Source organism: Lepidochelys kempii, chromosome 6 (assembly GCF_965140265.1).
Source record: "Lepidochelys kempii isolate rLepKem1 chromosome 6, rLepKem1.hap2, whole genome shotgun sequence".
Lineage (NCBI taxonomy): Eukaryota > Metazoa > Chordata > Testudines > Cheloniidae > Lepidochelys > Lepidochelys kempii.
Window position 1 is genome coordinate 33044583 of NC_133261.1, and position 14735 is coordinate 33059317.

The 14735-nt window shown below is 41.8% G+C and overlaps 1 protein-coding gene across 1 annotated transcript in view; it reads right to left on the bottom strand.

The window, feature by feature from the left end:
• Window positions 1–14735, bottom strand: part of INSC (INSC spindle orientation adaptor protein) — a 153457-nt gene that overhangs the window by 80160 nt on the left and 58562 nt on the right. Inside the window, exons 4-7 of the mRNA XM_073350627.1 lie at window positions 13215–13560; window positions 12625–12677; window positions 9071–9194; window positions 1949–2062 (exon numbers count right to left, since the gene is read on the bottom strand). Coding sequence (XP_073206728.1) covers window positions 1949–2062; window positions 9071–9194; window positions 12625–12677; window positions 13215–13560 — 637 coding nt within the window. The remainder of the gene's footprint in view (window positions 1–1948; window positions 2063–9070; window positions 9195–12624; window positions 12678–13214; window positions 13561–14735) is intronic.

Genomic DNA, 14735 nt, shown 5'->3' on the forward strand with positions numbered 1-14735 from the left:
ATACCAACATACAATGGGCAAGCCTCCACTTTCATTGATAGACTAAACTAGTAATTGTTGTTTTTACTTTAATTTGAAGTCACACAAACTCTTTTGGTGTTCATGTATTATTTATTCGGCCATGAGTCTCTTAAAAGACATATCTTCTCCTGGGGTTATTATTTTCTTTTAGATTTGAAAACAAATTTATAAATACAGGTTTTTAGTTCTTTTGACAGCATACTGTCTTCACTCTAGTCATAAACTAGCACTCTTCCTTGAAACTCCTTTTGGGACTTCAAGTAGAGTTTAACTGCCTATACCTTACAATGCATCTTCAGTTTTAAAAACATAAACAAAACGTTTTAAGCCTACTCTTTATTGATGCTAAATGTTTCTAAAAGCTGCTAAAATGACTGACAGATAAAAATGAATTCTTCATGCGTCTACTGCCCTTTCCTGTTGAAAATGATGATCAGTTAAATTCCTACAGAGTGTCAGTTAAATTCATACATCCATCCAGAAATTCAAAGTTTTATCAATCAATATGTCTCAAAAGAACATGATGCTCCTTTTATATCTGATAAGAAATAATGTCTTGATCCAATTGAAATTTAAGTGTTGTCAATGGGCAAAAGATAATTTACTACAAAAATGCCTGGATTTATTCTTGTAATGGCTTGTGGAATTAAACAGCTAAGCAAAACACATAATAAATTTAAGATATCCACAGCTAGTTGCAGATTTAGAAATGGTAAGGAAACTAGAAACGTGAATGGTCCATTCTCCTCTTGTCCATGTCCATGTAAGTTTCATAAATATTAATAGATGCTAGGCCTGAATATCAAGGGAACAACAGACTCCTTTATTCTCAGATATCCTTCAATTCATGGCAGAATTCCCGCTGATATCAATAGATGTTGTGTACAGACTGGGGTTGTATATGGCATATGATTTTTGAATGGCACAAAGTGAATTTTCAAAACGCTGTTCTGGAGTAAAATAAGAGTAGTTTTCACTGAAGCATAAAATTCCAGTGGACAGTAGGTTAGAAATTACAGCGGTCACTCTGATGCCTAGTACACAGTGTTTGGGGTGGTGAGGATGGGAGCATACACTATTAAGAAGCCCATAACAACCCGTAACTCATCAAAAGCCTATCCCTAGAGAATAGACGACAAAAGGTTAGCCATACAGGAAAGCAGCCAGCCCTCTCTATCCAATTCATGCACCAATAACAAGGCTGGGTTCCAGTAAGGCCGGTTCTTCTGGGTTGTCATCATAATACAGTGATGTGATGTAATTATCCCCTTAACAAACATGCTGTGTTCTATTTGTGTTCAGACTGAATCATGGCCTATTTCAGGAGGGTTTAGAATTCCACCATTACCATTCAGCTCTTCTAGCCGCACAGATGGAAATTTAAGGGGGAAAATATTGAATTAGCGCCTCATGAAAAATTCAACCTCTACATAAATAGCTACATTACGAACACCACAATTACACTTAAAATGTCAGTACTGAGATAGGGTCACATGTTCCATGACACCTGCAATGCAACAGCATCTGTGCCATCCTCTACCCAGCTGCCACTCCCCTGTATGTCCGTCTCTTTTGATATTTTTAAATTAAAAAAAGAAAAACATGGTTTCTTAAAGTAAAAATTTATTTTTTCATTAAACTGGATTAGCTGAAATAAAAAGTTCCAGCCTGCTGCACTATAGAATTTCATATTACAACCTGTACAGTATGTTTATCATAAATGTCCAATTAGTAACTCTAAACCAACCATTCCCATAATACATGGTAATTAATCCAGTTCTAGATTTACTACTGGATTCCTCTCTGAACAGGAAGTAGCTTCCCCAGCATTGCACCTCCAACACTTGGGAAACCTCTGGACCACTTCAACTATAAAAAAAAAAATAGCCAGTTAACTCTACATTGAATGAATTTGTGTGCACCTTACCTTAGCTATGATGCGGCACAATTGAGCACCCTCTTGGGTAAGGCTGAATAAACCACTGGTAGATGATTCGGTGATATATATATTATCTGATGAATTTATTTGTCTCACAAGATTCTGTGCAACACAAAAGGTAATAAACACCAGTTACTTCCAATGAAAAGAATCAAGGGGGGATAGCTGTGTTTTTTCTTTTAGGTTGGAGTAACTGAATCTAGTCAGTTTAACCAGTTTCAAAGTTACTAATCACACAGTGAAGGGAGGGAGAGAGAAAAAGACATTGTATGGGCCAAATTCTGCCCTTGTTAACACTGGGTTACCATACTTATTTCAACTGCATAGATGTAACTGAGGGTAGAATTTGCCCCTACACCTCTTTATATAGAGATCTCTATTAAGAAAATAACAACGTTTAAAATACTGAACAAAGAGCACTGCAATTATTTGGGAGAACATTATTTGATTTAGCATGGAATTATTCTATGATTTGCAAAGGGTGATTAATTTGCCTAGCTCAAAACTGACATAATGCTATGAATCTCCTATTTTTACACCAGGGTAATGCTGCAGACTACTGACCTAACAGGCCTTTTCCTCTTCTAGTTTCCACAGTTCTATAATAGGATTCTGCTAAGATCTATTAACGACCCTCAAACTATAGAGGAAGTATCATAGTCAGTGCATGGCCTTGTGACAGAAAAAACACTGATTAAGTCGCCAGTAAATGTAATTGATTAAATGCATATTTTCTTTTAAAATCGTTATCTTGGTTTTGCATGTGTACCACTGCATTTGCACAGATTAAGGGGATTGTTAGAAGAGGAGAGGCTCCATGATGCTACATCTAATGTTGTTCTCTCCACCAGTGCATGTTATCATTACAAAGAAGAAATACAGCTTTTAAGAAAGAGAAGCTATGTATTTGGATGACCTTGTAAACTGGAGTAATAGTAATAGGATGAAATTTAATAGTGAGAAGTGTATGGTTATGCATTTAGGGATTAATAACAAGAATTTTAGTTATAAGCTAGGGATGCATCAATTAGAAGTAATAGAGGAGGAGAAGGACCTTGGAGTATTGGAGATGATTATGAGCCGCCAATGTGATATGGCCGTGAAAAAAGCTAATGCAATCTTGGGATGCATCAGGCGAGGTATTTCCAGTAGTGATAAGGAGGTGTTAGTACCGTTAGACAAGGCACTGGTGAGACCTCACCTGGAATACTGTATGCAGTTCTGGTCTCCCATGTTTAAGAAGGATGAATTCAAACTGGAACAGGTACAGAGAAGGGCTACTAGGATGACCCGAGGAATGGAAAACCTGTGTTATGAAAGGAGCCTCAAGGAGCTTGCCTTGTTTAGCCTAACCAAAAGAAGGTTGAGGGGAGATATGATTGGTCTGTATAAATATATCAGAGGGATAAATACCGGAGAGGGAGAGGAATTATTTAAGCTCAGTACCAATGTGGACACAAGAAGAAATGGATATAAACTGGCCATCGGGAAGTTTAGACTTGAAATTAGACAAAGGTTTCTAAACATCAGAGGAGTGAAGCTCTGGAATAGCCTTCCAAGGGAAGCAGTGGGGGCAAAAGACCTATCTGGCTTCAAGATTAAACTCGATAAGTTTATGGAGGAGATGGTATGATGGGATAATATGATTCTGGCAATTAATTGATCTTTAACTATTCATGGTAAATAGGCCCAATGGCCTGTGATGGGATGGGATCTGAGTTACTACAGAGAATTCTTTCCTGGGTATCTGGCTGGTGAATCTTGCCCACATGCTCAGGGTTCAGCTGATCGCCATATTTGAGGTCGGGAAGGAATTTTCCTCCAGGGCAGATTGGCAGAGGCCCTGGGGGTTTTTCGTCTTCCTCTGCAGCGTAGAGCACGGGTCACTTGCTGGAGGATTCTCTGCACCTCAAAGTCTTTAAACCACGATTTGAGGAGTTCAATAGCTCAGACATAGGTGAGAAGTTTATTGCAGGAGTGGGTGGGTGAGATTCTGTGGCCTGCATTGTGCAGGAGGTCAGACTAGATGATCATAATGGTCCCTTCTGACATTAATATCTATGAGTCTATCTTTATTTTTCTCATATCTTTGGAAGAAGTACAGAAAAAAATCCCCACTTATAAGCTTATGAGCCAAAATTCAGTCCTCTTCTCTTCAACAGGCTGTATTTCTGTCTTTAACTTTTAGCACCACTGCCCAAAAAGTCTTCTTAGAAAGCCACAGAACCTATTGTTTTACATTTTAACATTTATCCAGACAGGAGTAAAATCCTCACAATCCATGGCAACTGTGACGGGTTGGACCCCCCTTCTGGGATGCCACGTGATGCACTGGGATTTCACTCAGCCCTCCTGCTCCTCTAGCCTGAGCTCCCTCTCCCTGTTTTGCTGAATCAGGCTCCCTAGCTGCATGCACACACACACACACACACACGTACGTACGTACGTACGTAGGGAGCACCGGCTGTAGAATCACACAGAGGCTGCAAACACTTCTCTATGGGAAGGTTCAGCGAGGAATTTGCCCAGCGTGGCGTCCCTCTGGAAAGTACACCCAGGATAATATTGTCTTGCACTATATAGAAAGATCTGCACATCCCAAGCTCATAAAAATTTGCCCTCTCCCTCAATGTGAAGAGAGATATGCACAACTTCTCCCCCTACACACAGTTATAAATTGCACAAACTGGGTTGTTATAAACAAGAAATAAGTGTATTAACTATTAAAGGTAAATTTTAAGTGATTATAAGAGATAGCAAACAGAACAAAGCAGATTACTAAGCAAATAAAACAAAACACGCAAAACTAAACTTGATTCACTAAAGAAACACATTGCAAAATGTAATTTCTCACCCTAAATGTTGACTTAAGGCAGGATGCAGAGTTTCTGTAGCTTAGATTTCCAGTTATTTCTCTTTACAGACTAGACTCCTCTGTCTCAGTCTGAACTCAGCCCTTGCCTTTCCCTCAGCTTAGTTCCTTTGTCTCTTCAGGTACTTTTAGCAGTCTTTCTTCTTGGTTGGGAAGGCAGTGAAGAGAGAGTCCAGATCAACCTACTCCCCAGCCTTAAATAAGATTTACATAAGGCGGGAATCTTTTGTTTCCCAGTCTTGACCTCCCCCGCCTTTTAGTGGGAAATTACTAGAAGTCCAACATGGTGTTTAATACCAGGTGACAAGTATGTTCCAGGACACTTCTCTGGAAGGAGGGAGATTAGTATCTGCACAGTTCTATGGTTCTCCTTAATGGCTTATCCAGGATGATTGCTTACTGTCTGGTGAGCATTCCCCCAAGTACACACCCATTTGTAATTGTTACATAGTCAATATTTCTAACTTTAGATACAGAAATTATACATGAATTCAAATTGGATAATCACATTCAGTAAATCATAACCTTTCCAATGATACCTTACAAGACCCATCTTGCATAAAATATATCTTAGGCCACATTCATATCATAACCATATTTCTATGAAGAATATGGGGTGTAACGTCACAGTAACGTTAATCAGGACAGAGAGATGCTGTTTGAGTTGGCAGTTCTGACCTCAACAGGCTCACCTGACTCATACTTGTGCTATACTAGCTCACAAAATTTCTAGTTTTAGCCAAGCACACAGAGACCAGGCATCCAGTCAATGGGCAGCCTCAGTAACTATCCTAATGGACTCTGAGCACTAGAACAAAAGGAATAGATCCTTTGAGTTCCGAGGAGGGACACATTTTTCAGGAGGGACTGTATAATGTACTATGCCAGGTAACATAAAACAAAAGCAAAAAGATTTTAAACAGTTTCTAAAAGTGCTTTTGTATTAGTAACCCTGAACTCTTTCCATATTTTCACCCACTCAAACACACACTGCTCTTCCATATACAATCGCTCAGAGAAATTATTTCTGCTTCCCTTAAAATTAAGTGATTCGATATTTCACACAAAGATAGTGTCCTTAACTATAAAGTGAATCCTACTTCTCTACCTTTTAGTTAAGGTAAAGAAAAAAGGAAAGTCTAAGTACAGCCTAGTTACTTCATTTGCTAAATTGAAATAATTACTTAAATTATTTACACAGCTATTTATGCTTGGAATCATTTGTGGCGTTACATATGGTTCCCATAAAACATAACTAAAGCTCAACAGCAGGCAGCTTGTTACCTCGACTTAGCTCTGCAATGCTGAAAATTGCTTCTCTAGCTTCCCATTTCCTTGGCAACAATCTGTTTTAAAACTAAGATATTAGACAGAGAGGAAGGTAACAAACAGGCCATAATGGGTTTGAATCTCTTAAGACAACAAGTTAAACTCTGCTCTAAGTTAGAGCACAGAAGCAATTTAATTTTGGCAAAGTAATCAAAGTACTATAACTATTTCCTCCATTCTCAGCCCTTCATGTTCCTTTTCTGCAGTGAAAACATAACATTTCTGGGCTGTATTAGCATCAGCTCTGAAGTGTGCACAAATACTACAATACACAGAGCATAATAGATGGTTAAGGGAATTAATAATGGCATAACGAGCAAGTCACCAGTTTAAATCTAGCCAGATTGGTACAGATTGAGTTGTTACCATTTAAAGAATGTTCCCAGGGTAAATATATATGTAATCCCAATCCAATGCCACAGTCTCAGTCCTTATATTTCCAAAAGGTGGTTAAATGATAAGTTCTATGATCATACAGTGCATTTACTGAAAAGATTATGTGCAAGTAGGGGTTTGTTCTCCAGCATCCTTTGGTCTTACGTGGGGATGGAGAAAAATCTTCTATTTGTGAGTAAGAAGAGGCACTGCTTGTGTCTTTTTCCATCTTTCATTAACTGGTTATTTTCTGGTTTGGGGGAGGGAAAAAAAGGCTAATGAGCTTGTTTAGCTCATACACAGTTACATCACAGAATCACAGAATATCAGGGTTGGAAGGGACCTCAGGAGGTCATCTAGTCCAACCCCCTGCTCAAAGCAGAACCAATCCCAAACTAAATCATCCCAGCCAGGGATTTGTCAAGCCTGACCTTAAAAACTTCTAAGGAAGGAGATTCCACCACCTCCCTAGTTAACGCATTCCAGTGTTTCATCACCCTCCTAGTGAAAAAGTGTTTCCAAATATCCAACCTAAACCGCCCCCACTGCTCCTCGTTCTGTCATCTGCTACCCCTGAGAACAGTCTAGATCAATCCTCTTTGGAACCCCCTTTCAGGTAGTTGAAAGCAGCTATCAAATCCCCCCTCACTCTTCTCTTCCGCAGACTAAACAATCCCGGTTCCCTCAGTTCCCAGAATATCCTCATATTTTCTATACCTTATTTGGATTGAGGTAGGGGAGCCCCGCTGTGCCAGGCACTGCACAAAAACAAGACAAAAAGAAAAGGAGTACCCGTGACACCCCAGAGATCAACCAACCCACCTGAGCGCAAGCCCTCATGAGCTACAGCCCACCCCATCGAATGCATCCGATGAAGTGAGCTGTAGCCCACGAAAGCCCACGCTCAAACAAATTGGCTAGTCTCCAAGGTGCCACAAATACTCCCTTTCTTTTTGCAAATACAGACTAACACGGCTGCTACTCTGAAACCAAACACAAGACACTGGTCCCTGCCCCAAGGAGCCCCCAGTCACAGCACACCAGCTATATGTGGACAGTAGCACTGCAATGCAGCCTCTCCCAGGGGCACAGCCGTGGAGAGAGGTCGTTAGGGGGCCAGGGCAAATCCCTACTCTGCAGGCTTGGAGGGGTGTACGGCTGAAGCAGGCCTGAAAGGACCCACCCCCGTGGTGGTCCAGGGGCCTCGCAGCCGATGCTGAGGCAAGACTCAGGGAAGGGGCAGCTCCGAGGCTGGGCCCGCCCCGCTGCTCATCGCGAGGCGGCAAGGGGCGCGCAGGAGCTGGGACAGGGCAGCAGGAGCACGTCGCGATTCGGGGGGGAGTAGCCCCTCCCCGGCAGAGGAGCGCAGGCGGTATCACCCACCCCGTTGTGTCCCCTCCGCCCCACTCACCTGGGGGAGGCCCCAGCCCAACCGCCCGCATCGCCCCACCGTTCCAGCGCTCCCCTACATATTTCACTCACTAGAACTAAAGTCTAGGACCGATGTGGCCTTGTGGGGAAAACCTGCGGAGAGGAGCCAGACAGCAACTCCAGCCAGTAGGATCCAAAGCAGGGACTGTTCCCCTTGCATAAGATGGTAAAATGGGGCCCAGCTGGAGCTCCCTTCCCACCCCCAGAACAGTGCAGGAGAGACCACGGATGCTCTAGGGGCACATGGCACCTCCCCAACCTCCCATCATATGGCCCTGAGATAGAAACGGCAAAAAGGAGCTGAAGACTCCAGCTGGTAGGAGCAGAAACAGTCAATGCAGGGACCTTTGGACATTCAGAGAACTTCCCAAAGTTTTGACTGATCTGTATTGATTGGATGTTTATGACAGTCCCCTCTTCCTCCTTCCCTTAGTGTCTCTTCACCTGTCTTCCATACCTGACCCTCTTAACCCCTTCCCTATCCCTTTCATCTCCTTTCGCTTTCAATTATCTGATCTACCTCCTAAACCCACCCATCATATTTTTCACTCTGCTTGTGTGTTCTACCCTTTTTACTGGTCTGTACAGTGCCTCGCACAACGGGGCCCCATTCTTGGTTGGTCCTTAGGCACTACTGTAATAAGCATAACAACAACAACAACAGCATGAGTGGAAGCAGATCCATTGCACTGAATCATTATTTGGACACTGTCCAGAGGTCACCTCCTTAAACTGAAGAGAGCCTGACAGCGGAAGTGACCAACTCAGGCAGCCACATGATTATTTTTGGGGGAATATCAGAACCAGATCAATCAACAAAGAAAGTGAAATATACTGGTGTACTGGAAAAACTAAGTGCAGATGAAATCAGAGAAGGGTCTGATCAGTGATGGGCTATGGGAAGACTTGAATAGGTTACTTTCAGGGCCTATGAGATACTCTGTCTCAAAACAAAATTGGAACGGTTTTCAGGATGCTTGAAGCACCAACCTCAGGTTTGTAGGGACTGAGGGCTGTAAATATTTTACTTCCACCATTCAAAACAAAAAAACACTCCCCTTCAATACGATGTTTTAAAACAAATGCATTCAGCTTTTACTGACCTGTATCTCATATGTTAAGGTCAATTCTATCAACTGGCCGAAATACTGTGCGACTGTGGTTAATGTTTCATTAATACAAGATTTCATGGACTGTAATGTCCGTTTGTCTTCAGTTTGTATGCACCTGAAAAGAAATTGAAGGGAAATGAATGAGAAAAATACCCACATTAGGCATCACCGTTATCAAGCTGATTGAGCTAACCAAGCACTTTATGTTGCACAAATGTTAATAATGGAGATTCAACTGTTCAAGTCAAGGTGCAGCCTTATTATAGTTAACGTCAGAAGAGGCTTTTAGCAAAGTCTTGTCTGTCCAAGGTAAGGAAGAAGTCAAATGATAATATTATAAATTAATATCTTACAGGTTCACAATGCACTTCATAGACTGTGTGACAAATTCTGTTTTCAAGTACACTGGGATATATCCAGAGTAACTCCACCACTGTTGACTAAAGTTTAGTGTTGCTGTACATCAAATGGCTGCTGCGATCCACCCTGAGGTGTCTGCATTTCAGTTGTAGGAATGTACGTCCTCTATTTGCAGAGCCAAATTTTTTCTCAGTAAGTTTAATTTTCCATATTTTAAATGGGAGTAGGATCAAGGCCCTAATAAGTATAAGTCAAGGTGTCCGTGTCAATGGAGTTAGTCTGGATTTAAAATGGTGTACCTGAGAGCAGAAATTAGCCCTCTATACACACAGAGCACTTACCACTACGAAAATACAGCAACCTCAAGGATTGAATGCAAGAGCCATTCTGTGCCCAACAACCCTTGGCTACAGTTTCCATGAGGGAAGATGGAGAATAACTTTTACAGATACAGGAAGAATTTGGGTAGCCAAAATATTGTTAAACAGTAACAATGTTCTCTATGCTAACAATAAGAAATATCCAAAAATTTGGGGCAGGATTACCAGGGTTAACATTCTTACTCATCTAATATGTCATTAGCTATTAGAACAGCCACAAATAGTCAGGGTCTCAGTTTTGTATCACATCTAAAAGATTGTGCCTCCATTTGTACAGTTCTTCCTAGCACTGTGGAGGGGCATTATTTTCATGCAGACAAAGACTAGAGTGAGGTCTACAGCAGTGGTTCTCAAAGCCAGTCCGCCGCTTGTTCAGGGAAAGCCTCTGCTGGGCCTGACCGGTTTGTTTACCTGCCACGTCCGCAGGTTCGGCCGATCGCAGCTCCCACTGGACATGGTTCGCTGCTCCAAGCGAATGGGGGCTGCGGGAAGCAGCGTGGGCCAAGGGATGTGCTGGCCGCCCTTCCCGCAGCCCCCATTGGGCTGGAGCGACGAACCACGGCCAGTGGGAGCCACGATTGGCTGAACCTGCGGACGCGGCAGGTAAACAAACCGGTCCGGCCCAGCAGAGGCTTTCCCTGAACAAGCGGCGGACCAGCTTTGAGAACCACTGGTCTGCAGAATTATGCGCACAACTTCTTAGAGCACTTTAGTTGTCTTTGGATATCTTTATCTGAGTATTATTGACCAGGCCCAACTCTGTTTAGCTTATAATATCCGATGAGATTATGGTTGCCAACTTTCTAATTGCACAAAACCAAACATCCTTGCCCCACCCCTTCCCCAAGGCCCTGCCCTCTGCTCACTCCATCGCTTGCTTTCCTCACCCTCATTCACTTTCACTGGGCCCGGGCAGGTGGTTGGGGTGTGGGAGGGGGTGAGGGTTCTGGCTGGGTGTGTGGGCTCCGGGGTGGGGCCAGAAATGAGGGGTTTGGGTTGCAGGAGGAGACTCAGAGCTGGGAAGAGGGTTGGGGTGCAGGGTCTGGGAGGGAGTTAGGGTGTGGGAGGAGGTTCCGACCTGGGCAAGGAGCTGGGGTGCGGATCTGGGCGGCGCTTACCTCAGGCGGCTCCCAGAAGCAGCCAACAGAGGGACCAGGGGGATTTATATAATATTCCCCCATAAAAAACTCATTTACTTGAATTAAGATTAGTAGATCATATATGCAACCAACAAAACCCAGAAAAAGCAAAACAATAAACAGTTCAGTCATTCAACATCCCCATTGCCACTCCCTTCAGCAGTTCTTTTAACCTCACCACTTCCCATCCACCACTCATAGCCCATATAAATTGAAGCAGATGCACAAATAGCCTGATTTTTAGAAGTGCTCAGCACTTACAGCTCTGACCGAAGTCAATGAGTCTGTAGAAGATGAACAACTGACAGTATGACCTAGTGGTCAGGTGATGGTTGACAGTACATTTCCCCATTGAAGCACAGCCCTGTCCTTCAGCGCCCCCATCCCAAGGGTTTTCAGTCCTTCCCTTTAGTCAGGGGCATTCAGGGCTGGGCCTTTGAACAGTCAGTATCTTTTCCAGCTGCCCTCTCACTGGAAGTGAAGGCTCTTGTTGTATTGTCCTTTCGGAGTGGGTAGGGGAGACCAGGGGCAACTACACCCAACACCTTGGGGAGCTAAGCTGCTGCCTCCCCTGACCACTTCCTACTTTGGTCTCATTCAGCTTCCCTGTGTAAATCATTCCAATCAAGTCTCTGACCCACACACTCTGTCCTGCTTCTCCTTTGTGCGTTTGCACAGGCATGTGTTGTCAGGTCCCAGGCAGTGAGTTCCTGGGCAGTCCTTTCCCCTCAGATCAGCCATCTGTTTCCTTCCACTGCCTGCCTCCGAGCTGCTCAGCTCCCCTTTTTAAAGCCCTGCCTCCAGCTTGTGCAGGCCCTGCAGATGTGTCTGGGCAGGGCTGCCTGGGGCCCAAAGCTGTTCCTTAATTCCTTGCTCTGCAGTGTGGGGTTTGCCTACCCCATCAGAGTGTGCTCTAGGACACACATGAAGAGCAACAGTGTTCAAGAAACACATTTTCTATTTTCTGGTAATTATGTATTATGTTTTTTTCTAAAGATGAATGACAGGCTGTGTTTAAAGTAAATCAAATGAGACTATTGATTGGCGCGACTGTGCAAATAAGGAAAGTTCTGTTAGAATCAGAGCATCAGCATGAGAAGAATTCTTTCACAACTCTCACTTTAACAATGTTGTATAGTGCTTATATCAGTGACTCTAACCTAACTAATGCCAGTGAATACATATCTGTGCTTAGGGAACAGACTAACAAAAAACTTGCAGCAGTACATGAACATGTGGTATCATTGTTTTCAAACATGAACCAGGACTGCAGTTTTCAAACTTAGCTTGAAATCCTGGCCCCACTAAAGTCAATGGTAGATTTGTTATTTATTTCAATAGAGCAAGATTTTCACCCTCAGTGCCTAAAGCCCTGAGGGTGTAAAGCATCACAATACACTAGCATTGATCCTTGTTCCATGCCAAGTTCCCTGTTCAACAACAGATCCTAATGAAAGATCAGGGTCTAAATATGGATATAACTAAGTACCTAACTTAAGGCACTGATGGCCCAATAATCAGAGGGCATTTTAATGAAAGCTGCACATACTCAATTAAACGTTCAACGAGCGTTAGTTGGATTTGCCTCCCTCATTAAAACTGTCACAGCTTGTAACCAATAGTTAAGAAGCAAAACTGACTATCCAGTTCAGAAAATTGAAGTTACCTTTCCGTGACTGCTGTAAATTCTGAACATTTTTCAATTAAAAGTTTTTCAAACTGCAGGGGGGAAAAAAGACAAAAATGTGTTTGAAATAATGTATGCAATATAGATCTTCTTTCAATAAGATTACACTTGATTACAGTAAATAGAAATAGTCAAGAAGATATTTTGTGAACATCTTTTTTTTCTTTAATTTCCCTTTTTATTGGCATCTGTGGTTAATTATAATAGAGATAAAAACTGGAGCTAAGCCAGTCCCAGTCCCATAAGAACATTTTCTACATCTTAACTGAAAATAAGACTCAATTCCAGTAGGCCACATGGAGTGAACTACTCAACATAAGTAAAAGTGGCAGAATCAGGCCCATAAAAACACTAATCCAAACATAAGACATGTTTGTTTATACACCCACAGGGAGACTGGATTGTTCTGAGATATGGAGTCTTTCTCACTGTTCAGAATGATTTGCCATTATTGTAATTAAAAAAAAAATACAAAGGTTGCCCTCACCAGATCTATCAGCTCCCAAATTCTAAAGATAGTTTATAAATTCAAATTGACAAACAAATCAATATTGAAGAAATAATCCTACCTGGTGCATTTCTTCTGAGGAATTTCTAGTGAAGCTATTGTATTCGTTTATCATTGAACGTACGTGACAATTGACTCTTACTGTCATGCTGTGAACTCTTTGCCATCTGTTCTTCTCTAGTTTTTGAGCAATCCTGGTCAACTCTGTGCTTATGATCCAAGCCCTTTTTAACAATAACTGCAAGTTATCATATGCACTATGTTGTGATGAAAGGATAAGTTCATTCTGTGCATCCTCCTCTGTGCTGATTGGTTTGGACTGAAGAATACACATACATTCACAATCCGTCATCAACTTCAAGTCCTCCATCCAACGCTGCACGGAATCCACCTGAATTAAGTGCATGCTAAAGTGTAGTAAAAAAGAAAATAATCAGATGAAAGATCTGAAACAATTTAGACATCGCTTTCATGAATAGAATATGGGGATAAAACTCCCATAAGGATGGATTTCCAAAAAAAAAAAAATCAACTAAATGAAGAATTAACTTGGCTGCATTATGAAAGTGACATGCTTCATATTCCAAATAAAGATGCTGACCACCTATAAACCACTTCCACATTAGAGACATACAGATCTCCAAAGGGGAGTATGATTTGCCTATACCCAGGCAGTAGCTGAAATCGCTATTATATTATATTCTACTTTCTTTATATTGGCTGAAATTAAGACTAGAGTCAAAAAGTTACTTTATTTTATTCGTGAAATAACTGACAGGCAGTGGTCTTCTCAGAAATTTAACCACTAGGCTGATACAGACCAATACAAGTCCATACTTGTCTTATAGCAAGTAAGAGCTGTTAGACTCTCAATCTTCATGAGACCTAAATACGCACAAAACAAAGTTTGGGGGACAGGGGGTGAGAAATACATTACTGAGAACACTGAGATCAAAAGTAAATTTGTGGAGAAGCCAGAATTAGAAGATGTATAAAAATAGGGCCCAGTCCTATGTAATGCTTAGCTCTTCCTAAGAAGGGGTAAATTCCGATTGGTAGCGCTTTGAACCTCTCTGATTCAAGGATACAATTAGGAGCAACTAGAATCAAATACTAGAGACACCTGTGAAAAGATATTGAAATACAAATATAGTGAGAAGATTTTAAAGGATTAGCTGTGCTGAAGAGTATCATTGAAGAGATGTAACATGCCAACTAAGCTTTTAAATCTTAATTTTTTTTTTGCATTTTCACCTACTTTTTACTATGATAAAACACCTGTCAGTCATTCGCTCTGAAGTGTTTTGTCAGACATGTATTTTTCAGCTAACAAAAGCCTTGCAACTAATACTAGTTTATGTCAAATATAACACAGCAACTGAGTACTCCAGTGTTCCATGTAAACTGAAGAAAGCTATCTAGAAATACCGCCAAGGGTTGCTTTGGAAGACAACTTAAAGTCAGAAAACGGACAACTACCATGAAGAACATTAAGGAAAATGTGAGAGTTTAATGGTCCTCAGAACTATAATCTTTGTGCCTCATGGGTTGCATCTGCAGACTTCCTCACTAGAGAAAAGGA